This window comes from Asterias amurensis, chromosome 12 (assembly GCF_032118995.1).
Source record: "Asterias amurensis chromosome 12, ASM3211899v1".
NCBI lineage: Eukaryota > Metazoa > Echinodermata > Asteroidea > Forcipulatida > Asteriidae > Asterias > Asterias amurensis.
The window spans coordinates 16,680,413-16,701,210 of NC_092659.1; the positions used below are offsets into that span (position 1 = coordinate 16,680,413).

A 20,798-nucleotide genomic window follows, 5' to 3' on the forward strand; every position below is an offset into this window, starting at 1 on the left:
GGGGGGGGGGGGTAAGAAATTGCACGTACCACTTGTTCTATGCATTTTGGTTGGAGAGATGCAAGGTGCATTCTGAAAACAAAATAATAATCCAACTCTTTGAATAATTTTTATCACACAAAGTGTGAATTCTTATGTACAATTAAGATACGGAAACAAATAACTCTGAGCTTCCATCAATTTTATTTCACTTTCTGACTGAAGTTCTAATGAACGAACTTCACCTACGACAACAACTGATTCAGTAACAGATCTTAATACCACACTGGCCAATAACTTAAGTCCACACTTTTAAATAAATAATATAATTATTTGGTCTCTGAATTTATTTTACAGTTATTTATATCACAGTCAGCTCAACGCCCTCCAAAAACACCTAGCATGTCATGTTTCCTTAGGTCTTACAAAACATACTCGAGTTCTGCATGGCCCCAAGTCATCAGAGTGTGTGTTCGAATCCCAGTCATGACATTTGCAGGCCTCCAAATAACCTACAGCACGCACAGCGATTTCCATAGACCTTTTCGCCGCTTTTCGCAAATACCCATTGTGCAAGCGCCAACAGTTGAATGAGGTGCATGCTGGTCTAGCTAGGGATCGAACTTGATCGCTCACTAGACCAGCATGCATCTCATTCCTTGCCTAAAGCATGCATAAGTATTTTCGAAAAGGTCTATGCTGCCCTGTTGTTTTGGCTGTGGTGCCCCTCTGCAAGGTTCCATTGCAAACTTAGATTTTTCCCCCCAAGTGTCTCTTACCAGAGGAGAATTGCTGCAAGAGCCTATTTCAAGGCCTGTATTTATGTGTCTGAATGTGGTTTCGAATACCAGTCATGACATTTGCAGTCCTTGAAATAGCCTACGACACCCACATTCCCACAGCAATGCTGTGGTGCCCCGTGCTTTTGAAGTGGTGTCCTCTGCAAGGTTCCAATGCAAACTACGAGGGGAAAATTGTTATGCCCCCTTCAAGAGCAAATTTCAAGGTCTGCATTTGTGTCTGACAGCAAACATTTACCCATTAATTGCTTCTCTTCACCCAAGTGTATACATGGGAACATGCAAGGACATGGATTGTAATGGATGAACCCCTGAGCGCTGATAATTAGCAGCATGAGTTCGGTCACTCCAGAGAGTTGAACAAGTTTGTGGATTGGTTTGCCTTTAAAAAGAAATAATGCTGTTTTTTGTTTTTACTGTGAACAAAAAATCACAGGTGTATTACTCAGGTGGGATTTTGAACCCACAAACTTTGCCAATCAGAGTAGTCAGAGCTTATACACACATCGGTGTAAGGGTACACCAAATAATATTCTTCATCCCCGATGCAAAATTAACACCCATTAGACCCCTCTGTTACCCGTTTGGTAACATAGTAGCCTTGCTCAAGGCAGTCGCATTATTCGCTCCGAAAAGACGCAGCTGTAAACCCACCCGCCGTATACCCTGTGCATGGTGTGTGCGATCACACCGAATGACCAACCCGTATACACACTGTCACATCGCACGAATACTGTTCACACAAGTCATCGCACTCGTACACCACTAACCGCATGCGGAGGCCGTCATGCGGATAGTGTACGGGGGCATCGTGTCGTGCGATGTTACGCACAGTGAATACGGGTGGGTTTTACGCACAGTGAATACGGGTGGGTTTTTATACAGCGGCGGTCTTTTTTCGGAGTGAATAATTCGACTGCCTTGAGCAAGGCTAGTAACATAGGGGTCTAACAGACGATTAAATTATATATCTTTGCCAAACAATAACTTTGGGGAAAGATATACATGCACCAACGGCTAACTAAATGTATGAGGCGCTTCAAAATATGGTAAAACAATTTGATGAAGTTCATAATACTTGCAATAAAGACCTTATACAGTTCTGCCGTCGCTTTCCCAAACTCTTCCTAATACTTAGGATTAATCTTAGAACTAAGGACGTCTTAAAGTTCCATATCCATAGATCTTAAAGCCATTGGACACTTTCGGTAAACAGTATTGTCCAAGGCCCACACTTCGTGTATCACAATTTATATATCAAATAACAAACCTGTGAAAATTCATTCAATTGGTCATCGAGAAAATAACGAGAAAACCCACCCTTGTTTCCGCACGTTTCGCCGTGTCATCATGACATGTGTTTAAAATAAATCCGTAATTCTCGATATCGAGAATTGATATTGTTTTAATGTTTTCTCAAAAAGTAAAACATTTCATGGATTAATATTTCAAGAGTAGTCTTTCACCATTACCTTCTGTAAACTCTGGAAGTTATTTGTAAATCTGTGAACTTTTAAAAAAACAAATTCTGTTCCGAAAGTGTCCAATGGCTTTAACTCCTAACTCGAGTTAGTAATAATCCTAGCAATTCATTAAATCGGCATAAAAATATTACATTTTCATATCACACAAATTAGCTCAGTAAGTTTCTGTGTAATAGATTACAGTTGTTAAGGAGTCTGTTGCATTTATAACAATACATTTATTGACTTTGGGCAATTGGCATTGCCCAAATAATTTTTGAAAGTTTAAAAAATCACACAACTGTTTTGAACAATTGCAATTCATAAGTATAATATGAAATTGTTAAGAAATAAAAATGTGCGTTACGATGACATATTAATATCAATTACATAGACAAGTATTAATCTGTTTTAGTTTTAAAATGTCAAATAGAATACAAACAAGCACATGATCCCCTTTGTAAAGATCACATCATGTTATTATTAAACAAGTTAAAGGAACACGTTGCCTTGGATCGGACGAGTTGGTCTATAAAAAGCGTTTGTAACCGTTTGTTATAAAATGCATATGGTTGGAAAGATGTTTTAAAAGTAGAATACAATGATCCACACATATTTGCCTCGAAATTGCGTGGTTTTCCTTTTTTCTTTGCGAACTAACACGGTCGGCCATTTATGGGGAGTCAAAAATTGACTCCCATAAATGGCGGACTGTGTTTGTCGAGTGATACTTGTGTGGATCATTATATTCTACTTTTAAAATATCTTTCTCATCATATGCATTTTATAACAAACGGTTACAAACGCTTTTCAAAGACCAACTCGACCGATCCAAAGGCAGCGTGTTCCTTTAACATCAGTTGTTGGTTACACAATTATTCGTTTCAATATTTCCTGATAGAGGGTAGAGATTCCCAATATGAATTATTTGCACTGGCTGGTACTGCATACACCTTAGGGGTTGAGTACTCAAAGTTTCTAAGTGCTCAACAATTACCTTATATTAGTAGTAGTATTATTAATTTTGAAAATAGCCGTCTCTGACCTGATGCTAAAAAAAGAAGCTAGGTACCCGGATCAAATTTCACTAACATATGCGTGTGTACGTGTCCAAGTTTTGTTTACAACCATATCGATGGTACTACCTGTGCAGTTTGTTGCGCAGATTAGTGTACGTGGTGATTTTGCAAGTTGTGGAAAGTTTGTCCAACATCCAGGGTTTTATTTTTAGCAAAAGTGACTATAGTGCGGAGTGCAATTAAAATACACATGATATTGACTATAATTGAAATCAAACGAAGATAGAACAGAATGGAATGTGGTGAGAAAAAAACATAACAGTTCCTATATATTTTGCATTGCAAACCATTTAACAAATTTTGCTAAATGGTTACTTTCACAAAATTTAAACATTTGTTTTCTAACATCTGAGTAATTACACATCTTGATTTTCAACTCTGGGAAAAGGGAAAAAGTCATCTACAGAGAAAATTAACTCGGCCTTCAGAAATCCTAAGGACTACCTCCCAAACAATGGCAATAGAACCTTCCTAAGAATTATGAAAAACTTCAATACACGTGTGAAACACTTTTGTATGAGTTTGGGGTGTACCATAAGTTAACCTGCTTCATAATTCTAGGGACTTTTTCCAAACCTCAACCAAGGCTCTGCCTCAAGCTCCCAGCTACAATTGATGCTCCGGATCAGGCATGGGCTCCGGATCAGGCTTGGGCGCCGGATCCAGCTTGGACACTGGATCCAGAGCCCAAGCCTGATCCGGAGCCCAAGCCTGATCCGGAACCCAACCTGATCCGGAGCCCAAGCCTGATATGGAGCCCAAGCCTGATCCGGAGCGAGCCCCAGCCTGATACAGAGCCCAAGCCTGATCCGGAGCCCAAACCTGATCCGGAAACCCAAGCCTGATCCGGAAACCCAAGCCTGATCCGGAGCCCAAGCCTGATCCGGAGCCCAAGCTGAATCTGGAGCCCAAGCAAAGGTTTCAAAAAGACCAAAGGTTTTTCTATATTTGGAGTGACCTTGAGATTCTGCAAAACATTGGGAAATGTAAAGAGATTAGTTGTTGAGAAACTAACAATCAATTGTTAGTGGCCTGAATAGAATCACCTCAACTAGATCAACTGCATTGTGAATTTTGTTGACGTGAGTTTATCATAATTGAGTTAACATTTACTTTACTGTCAGAAATCTTTGGGGTTTGCTGGTCTTAATTTTACTATTTACAATTACCGTCCCAACAATGGCCCAATTTCATAGAGCTGCTTCAAGCACACAAAGGAGCTAAGCACAAAACATTTTTGCTGACCAGAATAAGGTCACAAACAAAATATTTTGCCATCTGTTTCATCTATGACTGGTATCCTGCTTATTTATGCTTAGCAGGAAATCGATAAGCAATAATGTCTGCTTTAGTAGCTCTGTGAAAATTGAGCCATGAGCTTAAATTCATGAAGTTGTCAAACAGAAACACTCGCTTAGCATAAAATAATCTCCCTTACCAAAAACAGAGTACCAGCCATTAATGTAATGTATACTGTTCTTTGGCTGATTCCTGCTAACTTTTGCTTAGCATGAACAATTTGCTAAGCACCGTTTCTGCTTGCCAGCTTTATGAACTTGGCCCTGCACATCGATGAGAATCATACTAGTAGGGCGAGGAACCCAACTACACAATGGGTAAAATTTATTTAAGAGTTGAGAGACATTCTTTGATGCTCTGTGGCACGAGGTATGTCTGCTGCCACCTAGCAAACTTAAGTCTCCATTCTCCGTACTTGTACACCGACAAGCCAACATGTGATGCACACAAACAACCATACAATATGGACCACCAACCATCCAATATTGATGCAGTGCCTGCTATCAGTTATCTTTACTAATATCACCATTCACCGGGTCAGGAGCAACTGGCAGAATCAGCCTCATAATACCGGTGTAAATTTTCAAATGTACGGGCAGTAATAAATGCTGATGAACGAGAGCACACATACGATACCATGACCCGTGGAAAGGGTCGGTCAGCGCCGGACAAAGCATGTTGTTTAGGTTGACCTCAAGATACTGAAAAACAGAACCAGAAACATTACCAGTTATTAACATTAAAAAAAAAATGGTATAAAGCCTGACAGTTCGACACAGCAGTCTTTCTAAAAGGCTTAAAGGTGCCTTCTCGTTGGTTAAAGCAGTCTGCGACAGCTAATTCTATTTTCTCAGTTAACAAAGTCGATAAATTAGAGCATTTTTCTTAAGCTGCTTCTAAAATGGTCAAAAGCAAAGTTACTAATCATAACCAGTGGTAACAGCAAGCAAAGCAACTTTTAGTTATCCTCTAGCCAGAAGTTGTTAAAATCCAAAATTAAAGGTAATGCAGAAAATTGTGCATGGTTTTCCACCATTTTCTGCTGACTCACACAACAGAGATTGATTGAATGAGCGTGGGCGAATTCTGCGTGGAGCATTTCAACCAATCGAGGGCGTTCATTTTTATTGTTTTTGTTTTCGTTTTCGGGGCCCATGTGACGTGGCCTTAAAGGCCCGGTCCCACTGCAGCATTAACGATAACGATAACGATAACGACGCAAAGAGAACGTATTCCATTGGTTGAATGAGCGTGTGCGTATTCTGCGTGGAGCAATTCAACCAATAGAACATGTTCTCTTTGTGTCGTGATTGTTAGTGTTGCGTTATCGCTGCAGTGTGACTCGGCCTTAAGCCCACATTTTCACAGTTTTGTTATTTCATATGTAAGGTTGATCAGGAAAATTGAAATCAAGATTGAAGAAAACATGAACACTGTGACTATTTTGTCAGTTTTACCTAAGAACTTAAGAACTTTCACTGTTTTTACGAGTTTGACCTCAAGGAAATACTCACCATGCCAACAAACTGCAGAGGAATAAAGTGATAGACAAACTGAGCTCCTGTACTGAACATACACCATGAGAAGTTAAGCAGCGGTTCACAGGTGTAGGCTCCTAATAAAAATTTAAACAATTGAGATTCAAATATAAACCTTGAAACCTTGACATAGAATGACATAAATGTGGTGAAAGAGGAGGTCCTTTAAGAAGAAAAAAAAAACAGTCATGAATTTTGGTCTTTGGAAGAAAGTTGCAACATGCTATCCAATAGACCTTTATCATGGCGCAGCCATCTTGAATTTTTTCCAGTGACCAAACCGAGTAACCAAACCAGTAACCAAACAGAGTTAACCGAATTTCCTGTAACCAAACCGAGGCTGTAAGAACAAAATAGTCTGGTTCCTAGTTGCAAAATGATTATTACCATTCATTATTGTTATTGGATACAAGGAACATGACCAAGATGGAGACAGCATGATAAAGGCCTATACAAGGGCTGATCTATGTGTGCTTATGGTGTATATATGCTTTCATAGACTTTCAGACTATTCAATCATAAGTTTTCTGAGGTCAAAACAAGAAATTGGAAATCAGACTAAACTAGGAAGAAAATCATGCCTGAAAAAAGGCCTTGCAAAGAACAAAGTATCAGCCCTGCAGTGGGCCGATTTCACAAAGGTCTCCCTTATATTGGAAAATTTCAAAGTCACACTTCCAGGAACCAATCCAAACACATATATGGAAAGTTTACGTCAATGCAGGTTTATCCAATGAAATCATTGTATCCAATGAAAGCTTGGGCTTTGGATTCGGCTTCAGGCTCCGTTCTCTTGCCTGAAGCCCTGAGCGCCTACGCAAAGCACGCACTGCAATTGTCTTTAACAACCGCGGGGCCAAGCTAGCCTGAGCAGAATCCAAAGCCGAAGCCATGGTTTTGAAAAGGGTCTGTGTTGAAACCAATACCTGTCTTTATCCTTGTGAATGTAGACAGGGGACCAGTCTATAATGAAGACAGGTGACCAGTCTATAAACTCACCTCCTTGACTCATTAAGAATGGTGGGATAATAATGTAGATGAGGATGTGCTGGACCCAGTACCACTCCACTTCACAGGACAACTACAGAATATTAAAAAAAACCATGAAATTATCAGCGAGAAAGAAACTGTCACATTCAGCTTTTTCATCTTGGTGAGCTACAATGGGGTCAATTTTATAGTGCTTCATTTCCTACCATTCCATATTTTCTACTTACAAATCTAGTGTTGAGAACTGGAAAGATAATTGCTAAAAACGGACCACTCAGCATCGACATGAGAAATCGGAACACTACTAAAGTCATCTTGCTGGGAGGCATCGCTAACAGAAAGATCTGTGTAAAAAAAAGACGAAGGAGAAAACCAAATCATTTTTTATATTGACCAAGTCACCATGTTTAAATGCAGTGTGACTGATTAGCGACCTGTGAACCAATTAGGCTACCGGAGCTGCATGTTCCTCAGGAATTGAAATTGTTTTGGGATGCTTAGGGCCCAAAGAACAGGACCCATAGAGCTGCTAAGCAAACAAATTTGCTTAGCATGAAATTTCTTCCTTGATAAAAAGAGGATTACCAACCAAATTTCCATTTGTGCCATATTGCTTGTTACTGGTATTCAGGTGTTGTTTGCTTATATAATCCTGAAAATCAAATGGAAATTTGGTTGGTAATCCTGTTTTTATCAAGGAAGAAAATGTCATGCTAAGCAAATTTTTGTGCTTAGCAGCTCTATGAAATTGGGCCCAGGGCTAATACTATTGAAAAGCCTACTTATCTTAAAAAAGAATACACACAAACCCAGGCGACCCCCTGGGGCATTCCCTGGCAGGCAAAATTGATTGTTTGGGAAGCATACCCCAATTTATTCAGATTTTTTGAAAATTAGTGTTCAACTAAAAATGTTTTTGAGATACACATAATTATGCTGTCTCCTTTTTTACAGCTGATAAAAACGGTCATCTCAAAAATAAAGTGCAATTTTTAGCCTATTTTTTTTATAGATGCAATGATGTTGAATACAACCTCATTTCAGAAGGAAATGTCTCACAAAAAACTCTGGCTACATGGCAGTTAACGGTTGTATGGCTTCTGACTGGCACCCCCGAACAAAGATATTGACAAAATAGGGACACCGCCAATATAGGGCTAGATAGCTCAGTTGGTAGAGCGCCGGCACGTTAATCCGGAGGTCATTGGTTCGAATCCCACTCTAGTCAATTCTTTGTTCAACCCCAAAAATCATTTACAAATTTACCCAGTCAGTTTCCCTTGTTGTTTATATTGATATTTGAAACAAAAAGTTGCATCCCCTTAAGGTGATCCCCTGGCTGCCGCTTCCCAGGTTGTATCGTAATTTGGGTGTGATCCCTGGCTGCATGGCAGTTAACGGTTGTATGGCTTCTGACTGGCACCCCCAAACAAAGATATTGACAAAATAGGGACACTGCCAATATAGGGTTAGATAGTTGGTCGTTGGTTCGAATCCCACTCTAGTCAATTCTTTGTTCAACCCCAAAAATCATTTACAAATTTACCCAGTCAGTTTCCCTTGTGGTTTATATTGATAAAAAAAACCTCATCAAACAATGTGAAATATTTCTCAAAAAACCTTTACACTATCTAAAGCTGAGTGTAGGCTTCTATCCAAAGGTTTTTTTGGTTCTATCCAAAGGTTTTTTCGGTTCTATCCTAAGGTTTTTTGGTCATTAATTTCAAGAATGATTACCAAATGTATAACCTTCCTTTTAATTACTTTTCTCAACGTTCCCAATCCAATTACATCCTTCCATCCTCTCTGAGCCTTTTGTTCACAGTCAAGGTCACTTTATGTCGATTAATAATTAGTGGCAAAGAAATGTTGATGATCTACACGGGGTTGAAACACAAAAGCCATTGAAATTACAAACACTGTATGAAGGCATAACAAATGCATCCCAACGTTACAAAGGTATGTTATTATTGTAAACTGCAATGGTTTTGGAAAAAAAAACATGTTTAGCGTCCACCTTTTTGAAAAAAAAGGGAGGGCCCTTTTTTTTTTAAGCAAAATGACCGCCCGACACATTTTTGAAGAGATTGTTAAAATATATCCTTCCTTTTAAAATATATCCTTTCTTCATGAAAAAGAAAGAAAAAAAGGAGGTTCAGCCTCTAAAAAGAAAGCGGGGCGGAGACGCTAAACATGTTTTAATTTTTATTTGGCCTCATGACAGTGGGTTTGCACAGCCAGTTGCCTACATTCGGTTCGAACACACAGTATACCCATACACCCACTCCCCCAGCCTAACACAAAGTGTACAACCACTTGTGTTTTTATTTATAAATACAAGACGTGAATTTTGAGAACTTCTTGAAATTTGAACCAGGCCTGGTTTGTTCAAACCCTGCTATTAATAAATTTGTCTTTGTTTAACCCAAGATAACAACAACTTTACCCACTCGATCAGTCTCCCTTGTGGCTTATTATTTGAAATTTGAGCCCTGTACAAACACACAATGGTTCTGAAATTTGTAGCTCAATTTGAATAAGAGTTCATTGTTTGACAGTGTTGGTTTATTATAAGATACCATTCTTTGCACAATCAGATGGTCCTATTTGATAACACTATCATCAGATGGGTACTGAACTAGAGTCACCCCATACATTAGAGGATTTGAGTACTTTTTCTCAAAAACTACAGCTCACCTTAGCAAGTAAAATTTTAAGGGAATCTTTCTCCTATCATTATCTTCAAACTGTGTGAGTTTAATGTCAATCTGTGGACATTGTATTTTGTGCTCTACAAAAAGTACGCAGACCCTTGAATGCAATTTGTTTTGGCTCAAGTTTGTAAATTCATACTCTTTGAAATGGATGCATTGATTGATTTGTAAGTTACACACTAAATGAGATGAAACTTCAGGGCTTGAAGTACACACTGGAGTGGAACCCCGGCCTCTTGGGCTAGCTCAGTGGTCTAGTGGATTGTTATTATTATGATTATTTAGTCGGCCATTTCACAAAGTACAATAACTGTACACTGTGTATTGCAAATAACATTTTAGTTATATAGAGTTAATGGCCTGATATTTCAACCCTAGCAGAGTCTTCCTCAAAGGCTAAATGCCAACACAACACATATCCAAGCCAGAGTCCAACAATTTGATGCAGAGTGACAAAGGAGAACAGGAACTTGGCTGATTGAGGCGACACATTAGCCAAAGTGCCCAGTTGGCATTTTTTCTTTTCTTTTTTAAACCAGATCCTTCCATAAGAGTTGGGCTGATGTACAACTCTAGAACCCAGTTCAAACCATGACGGGGACACTATATGGATTGGGTTTTTATCCCTACTTCGTGTACTTGATTGCGATGGCTTTATCTGTCAGAATAAATCTCCCACATAACTGAAACTTCCTCGGGAAAGCACTGAGTATACAGTGCTTACACACATCGGTGTATATGGGTAAAAAAACAAAACTATTATTCTTTATCCCCGATGCAAATTTAACATTGCTGCCAAAACATAGGATTCAAACTGCCTCTAGCTACCTCGGTATTCTAGTTGGTAAGACACTGCTCTAGAATTGCAAGGGTCGTGGGATCAAATCCCACTGGAGTATTAACATGCCTGTGATATTTTTTCACAGGACTCGGTGTATGGGAAAAAAATAAAAAATTGTTATTCTTTTTTCCCGATGCAAATTTAACATTTCTGAAACTTCCTTCCTTAATATATTCTCTCCATGGTGTCCTTGGTCAGTATCCTGAATAAACTTGCTTTTCTGAGAATCCTCAGTGGCTTCAAAACCGAATAACAAATAACTAAACCACGACTTACAATGACTTACAAACAAGGCCCAATTTCACAGAGCTGCTAAGCACAAAAGTTTCCTTAGCATAAGCATGTAATTTCTTCCTTGATTAAAACAGGTTTTCCAACCAAATTTCCATTTGTTGCATATTGCTTGTTACTGGCATTCAGCTGTTGTTTGCTTAAATCCAGAAAATCACGTGGAAATTTGGTTGGTAATCAAGGGAAAAATTTCATGCTAAGCAAATTTTTGTGCTTAGCAGCTCTGGGCCCAGGACATCCATTTAACTTACATACCTCCACAATGGTTATTACATGGCAAGGATTCATCATGTAGATGACTGTCTTTGTGGCAAACTTCAGTCCAAGTTCCACACCTAACACTATACATAGCGCGATCAGCAGCACACGCTTTCCCGTTTCTCCCCGTCCTGATTGTCTGTGGCGTTCCACCGCCTGTAGCGTACTCGTTGGGATCTTAAGGTAGGGCCACGTTATCCACATTTCAAACGCGCAAACGGAGAGCACCAGTATTGTCTCTAGGATGCGTTGCGTGAAACCCAAGTAGCTGGCGCATTCCGGACCTCCGTTACCAGGGAATTGAGGGTTCACTCCTTTGCAGAGCCACTGCATCTCCCAAGCGGCGGGGTGGAGGTAGCTGGCAATCATCTCCATGGCTGTAATCTGAAGAAAAAAAATGCAAGAGCAGGTTATTCACTCTACTTCAAATGACGTACTATTTTATTTTCATGATTTTGACATTCTAGTGCCTGTTCCTCTCTGTATAATTTTTAATTCGGATTTATTCATTCTGTCTTGAACAAGTATGGCGCCACCACTTTTTCATTCAATATGAAATAACATATAAGATATCCCTTTTTGTAAAAATAAGTGAAAAAGTGGTGGCGCCATACAAAAAGTTATCCCAAGTGGCCCTAAGGATTTCTTGACGTAAATTTATTTATGGGAAATAAAGGATGGCTGGATGCAAACAACTTTTGGATAACTTTCCGTATGGCGCCACCACTTTTTCACTCATTTTTACAAAAAGGGATATCTCATTGAGGTAAATTATTTCATATAGAATGAATAAGTGGTGGCGCCATACGGAAACTTTTCCCAACTTTTGTTTTTATTATATATTAGGCCTACTGATCAGTGAATATTTTGGAAAAGTTTCCGTATGGCGCCACCACTTTTTCATTCGAAATAAAATAATATAGTATCTAATTTACCTGATTGATATATCCCTTTTTGTAAAAATGAGTGAAAAAGTGGTGGCGCCATACGGAAAGTTATCCACTATTTTGGTTATTTTACTATTTTATGGAAATTATGCCCCACCACAAGAAAGAGGCCACATCCATGATCCATCATACTCATACTCCTATGTCCATCTAAGCCATATAATAATATTTCAATACATCATCACATGGCAGGTGCCCATAGTACTATTACCAGGGCCCAATTTCATAGAGCTGCTTAAGCACAAACAATTGCTTAAGCAAAAATTTCATTGCTTAGTAAAATCAGATTACCGGCCAAGACTCCACTCAATTGTTATGCTAAGTAAACAACAGCTAAATACTAGTCATAAGCAATGTATATGGCATGACATTTTGGCCAGTAACATGTGTAAAATAAGCGAGCTATTTTCGTGCTTAAGCAAATTTTTTGCTTAAGCAGCTCTATGAAATTGGCCCCAGATTACATCATGATCTTTACTTCACGGACACTGGCATGGAATCGATAGCATTGGGACTGTTATTATCCCCACACTCCACAGGCTATTATAAAACACAAAACGACAAAGCAAGCACCTCCCCCTTCCACTACGCGCACCGCGGGCCGAGCATTCATTCATGATGCCGCGGCCGATCAATCGTTCGACCCCAACCAGCAAAACCAAAAACCATCAACGTAAAAATTTTTAAGCAAATAACAACAGAGAGATCACAGTTTAATCATGGCTATGAGAGGAACCATGGCGGTCTATTCCAACCTCAGATTAGAATTACAATATTCTCATTTATTTTTCACTTACCGGTAAAATTATCTATCCAGAAAATGATGTGTACGCTGACGACATGATGATAACAAAATAATATTTTTTTTTTTTCCGTGAGTAGTACGATACGGCGGACGTACGACGTAATGTGCGTGTGTGTCTCGCCGCCGATTAGATAGAGGGCGCTATTTATAAAAATAGCTAATGAAGTTTCAAGCCACCGACGACTGTTTTCTGTTCATGCAATGCACGTGTGAAGTAAAGTCAAGCCGTTTAAACACTTGCAGATTAACATATAACGGAAAATGGGGCTTCTTTCTGCCATAACTATACCTGTTGATGGACTCAGGCAGCAGCAGGGCAGCGTTGCAGCTCACGTGGAGAGAGAAAACTTCGGAAATGGAACTCTTTACATCGCTGAAAGGTCCGAAAGTTAATGAAATTCATGTTTGTGTCAGTTTGTGTGTGGCAGACTAAATCAAATCGTCGTTCGTTTTGTATACGTTTCGTCTGGGTGTCAGTGCAAATTAGTTCAATAACAAAATCGAGCTATTTTTGATTTCATTCCATTCAGTGACAGTGTTAAAATAAAAATGTGGTATTGATATTATTAATTTACAATATTAATTTGAAGCTCTTGACAAACTTTGAAATGAGTTCCACATTCTGATTCACACTTTATTTTTCATTAATAATAAAATAATCAATCATATTATAAATATAATAATAATATAAATATGTTATCGTAAAAAAAAAAATGAATTTTTGAAAGCCTTCCTTCGTCTTTTTCTTTGTAATTCCTTGGTATGGATTTGGGGGACAATAAAGACATTAAATTGTTTATAATAATATGTTGTTACTAAAAAAGAAATGCAAAACTAGTATTTGTTGTAGATCTAGTTGCGATAACAACCCTGTCTGGAGGGTTACGTTATCGCAACTATTGTAGATCGTGTTACTGGGGCGCTGTTCTCTTTTCTTTTTTTCTTTTTTTTAAATTATTCTTTTTCATATGACCAATAATTATCAGTTGACACTGACAAATTTCAAAAAAAAGGAGCCTGGTCGGCGCCCCAGTAACTGGGTCTATATTTATTAGATATTCTCTCATATACAACAGTTGGTTCAACGTCTATGATATGAAAAGCACACATCAAGAAATTGTGATTCAGTACTGGACTAGTAGTACAATAATTGTAACGCTCCGGTGAGGGTCGAGACCCTCGCGAGCTTCGCCGGAGCATTATAAAATATTGTTACTAAAACTAGACGACAATACTTATTCTAGTCATTGTGAAATCAATGGTTAGCTTGGAAAGATTCAAACCCACAACCTTGTAATTGCAAGTCCTGCAGTCTAACCACTGGACCACGGTTAGCTTGGTAGGATTCTAACCCACAACCTTGTAATTGCTCGCAGTCTAACCACTGTACATGTACTTTGTTTTCATTTACAGCCAAGTGTCATGGGTGAACAGTGGGGGTCAAGGTTTCACCATTCCCTACCCAGCGATATCCCTGCATGCTGTTTCAAAAGATTTAACAGCGTATCCGCATGAGTGTCTGTACTTAATGATTGACGCGTCCATCATGCCCGAAGTACTAGAGGTAAGGCCATAAAAAAATGGAGAATGTTGAGCGCAATCTTCATCTGTTTCTGCTGTGTACCATATGGCTTGCCTGTAAGGCAAAATACAGCTGATTTTGTGTTTCATGTCATAGATCGAATGACCTTTAACATTCCAGGGTATTTTCTGACAGGCAAGATAAGTTGTTAGTCATTGCTGTGTCTTAAAGGATTCAGATACTTTTTCAAAATGTCCACAGATTTACATTAAACTTACAGGGTTTGAAGATAATGATAGTGGAAAGCTTCCCTTCCAAATATTAGTACTAAGGTTGTGTAGTTTTTGAGAAATGAGTAAAACAAGTCACAAAATAGTTTTGGTCTCATGAGACTAAAACTATTTTAGCATGTAAAATCCCCTCAACCAGTTATGATATTATACCAAGACCACAGCATAACTGGTCAATACGTTTTTACATGTTAAACTGAGACGAAAATTATTACTTTTACTCATTTCTCAAAAACTACAGCACCTCAGTATGTAAAATTTCAAGGGAAGCTTTCTACTATCATAATCTTCAAACTGTGTAAGTTTAATGTAAATCTGTTGACATTGTGTTTTTTGTTAGGAAAAAGTACATATACCCTTTAACCCTTTAGAGACCATATCGACCACCAACGCCTTGTACCTAAATGGCCAGAGCGGCCGGCCGCAAGGTTTGATCTATATCCATTCAAATGTAGAGGTCAAAGAAAAAAGGTTGTGTCCGGATACCACATTTTCCAAGTAGTGTGTTTAAAACATAGTATCCTAAATTCTAAACACAAAACTAAATTGCCCGTGTCATGTTACTTTAGTTGATATTTTTTACTGATAAAATTTGATCCGAGAAATGAACAATCTTAGTCTATGTTTGGGTGTTTTTCTGATGATAACAGAAATGAATGGTCTCTAAAACTCATTGCATCATTTCTATTTGGTCGTAGGTTCCAAGATGTCAAGATACTGGAGGATCTGGAGATAACAACGAAGAAGAAGAAACGGAAGAAGAAGACGACACAATCAGAGAGATTAGATTCATACCAGAGGATAAGCAAACATGTAAGAGACATCTCACATAGACTCGATTAAATCAAATATAATGTGTGTAGAACAAGCTTCTTCGACACATACACCTACAGCTTGTGAAACAGTAACATATGTGGGTACACATGTAGCTGTTTTCCCCGTTTGATTCACTTGTTTTTGGTCTTAAATTTTGTTAAGGGTTGCAGTAAAAGAGTCTTTTTTAAAAGTCTTTTTAAAGTGTGCATATATACCCTGTTTATAAGAACTGCCTATGATTATCCATAAGAGTGGCTTTTGGCATTGTTTAGGGAAAAAATTTGTGTACAAAATACTAATATGAGGATGGATAGATTATAGTCTAAGTGGAGTCATTTTGTTGCCTGTAAGGCTGCTGTGCATTTTCTCCAGATTCTCCTGTCTCTTATTTGTTGTTGTTGTTGTTTATTTCAGTGGAGCAGTTGTTTACAGTGATGTCCGATTGTCAGATACTTCATCCTGACCCAGATGACTCGGAACCTTCAGATGGGGACTATGGTGACGAATTTGGTACGATACTCAAAGTTTCCTAGCAATTTAAAAAAAAATGTATAATATCATTACATATCTAACAGCGCAATTAGTGTCAATAACATCATGAATATGAAACAAAAAGAAGTGCTCAGTTTTAGATGTGGTAAGAAAGCTCCAATGGGGAAAACCCATACAGTCAGGTAGGGACTGAAAACCCAATCCACATACGTAAAGCATGTTTTTGGGCAGGGTATGGTAAAATGGTGTCCGAATTCGCTGGATATTGAAAAACTGGGTGTAGATGTAAATGGCAGATACAAAAGAATATCAAAATTTTAAACGGGGTGTCCAAATAACATCTAGACACCCCTCTGGCTAACACTATGCATGTAAGGCTCCGGGTCTGAGGTGGGATTCGAACCAAGGTCTGCAGAGTCGAAAGACGGGAAAAGAAACCACTGAGCCAACCCGATCTTCTCTGATTCTTATGGGACACACTGAAGTGTTATATTTTCCCAGTATTCCACTTCTACGTGTGGGATTGTAAATGTTAAAATCCTCTTACTCTCGGTGAGTATTTTCCAGTGAGATGACCAACCATGTAAAACCGTACAACAAAATGGGTTGTGTAAGGAGGAGTGTGTGTGCAGACAACTGTACCGAGAAGATGCATTCACCACCAGGGCTGTATGCTTCATTTTTGAAAGGGCAAGGGCACCGTGGCATTTTCTCTTTGGCAAAGGGCACCCTTTGAGGAAATTTCTACTTGAGCACTTCAAGGGCACCAAGGCATTGGCAAGGGGCAACGGAGGCAATCACCTTCGTTGCCTCCGTGAAGTATCAGGCCTGCACCACATGAAAAGTATCTTGCTCAAGGACACGAGCATCTTGATGAGCCAGGCCGGGATTCGAATCCACACTCTGTGAACAACAAAACTTGAAAATCAAACATAAATGTCTCTGACTTTCTGTATCCTTCATTCCAGATGATGCAGAAGATGACATGGGAGAGATTGCAGAGGTCGAAGAAGGGTCAGGGGTCAGCCAGGTCACAGATAGAAACGCCCAGGGGTCACAGGTCGTAGCTACACAGAATGGACATACAGACAGCAGTAAAATCAGGACGGAAGGTAAAGAAGGATAGGTGTAAAAGTCTCGCTCAAATCTTAAAGGCCGATCTCGGCTAGACAATAATGAGAGCAATTTTTCACTTCAAGTTTATTGAAGCTAAATTGCTGTAAAGTCACACTGAAATCTTGAAAGCCAATGTTGGCTAAGATATAATTACAGGGCTTTCAATTCAAAGAAGATCGGCAGAAGCATTTAAATTTGTTGAAACCTCTCAACCCCTATAATCTACTTGGGGGTAGTAGAGAAGTCTTAGGAATTTCCGAAAAATCTACTGTGAGGTAGTAGAATATACAGCAAGACAAATAAATATGCACATGGTGTTAGTGCAAACCAAATAATATGCACTATTTTTGTATTGTTGATGTACATTTTAGGTATATCCGGGCAAGACGAGCCTATGGATACCGGGCAGTTTGCAGACGCTGAAATGGAGCCAGACCACTAGCTACAGCTGGGATCAAAGCCTCAGCTATTGCCAAACGTCAGTCCTTTAAATAACCCTTCTACTATTGGTCCCGTAATTCCAGTGAGATGACCAGCCATTTTGAACCATTCAACTGCATGGTCTCACAGAACTTGTGTTGGGATGCTATCACCACATGATATCATACTGCAGAGTGGCATTGTTGTCTTTCATTCAAAACCATAGTGGATGATATTTAATGGTGATAGAGTAGGAGGGTTGACTGTGTACTGTGTTGGGATGCATTCACCACATGGTACCGTACCATGTTGCATGAATGCAGGCTGGCACAGTTCAGCTATCATTCAAAACCACAGTGGATGATATTGAATAGTCAGACAGTAGGAGGGTTGACCTGTGTACTGTGTAGGGACTTTTGACACATGACATCATAATGCAGTCTGGCATACATATAGTTTTTCTGTCATTCAAAACCATAGTGGATGATATTTAATGTAAGACGATAGGAGTTATGACTGCACTGTGTAGAATACATTCAACATGATATTGCAGGCTGGCCTAATTTATCTATCATTTAAAATCACAATGGATGATGCTGAATGGACAGACAGTAGGAGCGTTGACTGTGTGGATGTATCATGTATGATATATTGATTGCAGGCATTGCCAATCATTCAAAACCACAGTGGTTGATGTTGAATGGTCAGACAGTAGGAGAGTTGACTGTGTACATGTAGATACATTCACTGCATGATATCAGTGGTTGCTGGCATTGTGTCAAATCATTTAAAACCACAGTGAATGATATTAAACAGTCAAACAGTAGGAGGGTTATATTGTACAGTTACTTGCACTAGATTTTGTAATAGATAGATTCATTCGTATTCACCCTGGCCCTTTCTTAGCAGTGATGCCCTTGTATGTATTACATGCTGTTTAGTTGGGGGGGGGGGGGGGCGGGGTAATGTGAAATTATAATTACTGCACGTTGATACTGGGTGCTCTTTAAAACATTCGACATTCAAAATGTTGAAAACTTTGGACGATCCATCAGTATTATTAACTTTCAGGCCTAGACTTCAGTGATGGAATGGCCTCTGTTGCCCTGGTCTTTGCCCAAAATGCCACTTCAAAATGTAACATTCCGATTCAGAAATTTATACAAGTTGTAGTGTCAGTGCGGCAAATGTGAACTTAATTCCACCTTAAAGGCAGTGGACACTATTGGTAATTACTCAAAATAATTATTAGTATGAAACCTTTGTTGGTGATGAGAGTGGGCAGATGTTGATGGTATAAAACATTGTGAGAAACGGCTCCCTATGAAGTGCCATAGTTTTTGAGAAAGAAGTAACTTTCCACGAATTTGATTTTGAGACCTCAGATTTAGAACTTGAGGTCTTGAAATCAACCATCTAAACACACACAACTTTGTGTGACAAGGGTGTTTTTTCTTTCATTATTATCTCGCAACTTCGATGACCGATTGAGCTCAAATTTTCACAGGTTTGTTATTTTATGCATATTTTGAGATACACCAACTGTGAAGGCTAGTCTTTGACAATTACCAATAGTGTCCACTGCCTTTAATGCTAAATTGAAATTGTAAGTTAGATTTGCGAATATTTCTTGAACTTTGAATAGTTTCTCAGGACAGTTGTTATTTGTGTTAGAAAAAACAAGGTTTTTCTGATTTCTTGGCCAACTTGTTGTTTGACCCCTATAGCAATGCTGTAGACTGCTTTTATACGTGTTATGGTAGGTTACAATCAATTTGATGACCATGCTTGCACCATTCTCCACTTGCTATGCTCAGCGAAGAATACTCAGTAATGCTAAGTCACAAATGCACAATCCTGGCTAATTTGTAAACTATGCTTACTGTAAGCACGGATTTTTCTGCTTAAAGTAAGGTTGAAATAGTTACAAGAGTTACAAAGTATTAAATGTAAAATACAAATCAAGCTTTCAAGGAAAGTTTCAGTGCAAGTTTTGTGTACTTCCTCAAATTGCATTTACGGTATGTTGTACATGAGTTTGAGAGTGTCAAAACATTTTTTTTTGATTAAGCAACCTTGATTTACATACAAAACTAATAGATGCTGGGGTACGCTTTTGAACAAAGCAGTTTTGTGCGAGAGATATGACATAACAGCACAATCAAAATAAGTATTTGTACTGACGCAGCGTTTTTTTTTCATTAGTTTAGAAGTGAAATTGGCGTAACCAAGTTTAAACTGAATGTTGAAAATCGACTAGAAGTAATCTGTTATTTTTTCAATAAATTTGAATGATATGAATTTGAATTCATTTAAAAATGTTTGGGGTCTGTATGATCCCTAACACGTACATGAAATGTAAATAAAGCATTCGACATCGTTTGATAAGAAAATATGTTGTAAATTTTTTTTCTTTTTGATGGGTTTGCAAACATCATTATAAAAACATAGAATGCCAAGCTAAATAGAACTCTGCATTATGCTATAAGTTTAAAGGCAGTGGACACTATTGGTAATTACTAAAAAATAATTATCGTCATAAAACCTTTCTTGATTACGAGTAATGGGGAGAGGTTGATAGTATAAAACATTGTGAGAAACAGCTCCCTCTAAAGTGGCGTAGATTTCGAGAAAGAAGTAATTTTCCACAATTTGATTTTGAGACCTCAAGTTTTGGATTTGAGGTCTCGAAATCAAGCATTAGAAAGCACACAACTTTGTGTGACAATGGTGATTTTTCTTTCATTATTATCTTGCAACTCCGACGACCGATTGAGCTCAAATTTTCACAGGTTTGTTATTTTATGCATGTTGAGATACACCAACTGTGAAGACTAGTCTTTGACAATTACCAATAGTGTCCAGTGTCTTTAAGCCAAGTACCCAATCTCAGACGACCTGTCAAAGTTCAGTACTATATTGGCTTACATATTGTCCACGGTTTATGTGTATAGGCCTACTGGCTGACGATGTGATAATCGTGTAAATCTGACGGGCGGATAATTTGAGCGAAAGTGATGTCGTTAGTACAGAGTAATAGGCAGAGTCCGAATGGGGGGGGGGGGGGGGATTACGTACATGAGGAAACGAGTGTGTTTAAGAAGAGAACATGGGGCAATAACTATTCACATTACAAAT

General features: G+C 38.7%; 2 protein-coding genes and 1 long non-coding RNA gene across 3 annotated transcripts; 1 reads left to right on the forward strand and 2 right to left on the reverse strand.

Annotated features, from left to right (window-relative positions):
* Positions 1-1,320: 1,320 nt before the first annotated feature.
* LOC139945219 (transmembrane protein 164-like) lies at positions 1,321-13,091 on the reverse strand. The gene is made up of 6 exons (XM_071942526.1): positions 12,997-13,091; positions 11,250-11,636; positions 7,376-7,492; positions 7,158-7,239; positions 6,135-6,235; positions 1,321-5,321 (listed from the first exon to the last, which is right to left on the reverse strand). Exons 2-6 carry the CDS (start codon positions 11,625-11,627, stop codon positions 5,124-5,126), a joined length of 876 nt encoding a protein of 291 aa, XP_071798627.1. The 5' UTR covers positions 11,628-11,636; positions 12,997-13,091; the 3' UTR covers positions 1,321-5,123.
* A 104-nt stretch (positions 13,092-13,195) lies between these two features.
* LOC139944833 (methylosome subunit pICln-like) lies at positions 13,196-18,602 on the forward strand. The gene is made up of 6 exons (XM_071941955.1): positions 13,196-13,384; positions 14,418-14,568; positions 15,515-15,629; positions 16,047-16,142; positions 17,093-17,236; positions 17,612-18,602. Exons 1-6 carry the CDS (start codon positions 13,266-13,268, stop codon positions 17,680-17,682), a joined length of 696 nt encoding a protein of 231 aa, XP_071798056.1. The 5' UTR covers positions 13,196-13,265; the 3' UTR covers positions 17,683-18,602.
* A 6-nt stretch (positions 18,603-18,608) lies between these two features.
* On the reverse strand, positions 18,609-20,720 carry LOC139944834 (uncharacterized). Its single transcript, XR_011787027.1, has 2 exons — positions 19,243-20,720; positions 18,609-18,865 (listed from the first exon to the last, which is right to left on the reverse strand). It is a non-coding gene; the product is annotated as an uncharacterized lncRNA (long non-coding RNA).
* Positions 20,721-20,798: the final 78 nt, after the last annotated feature.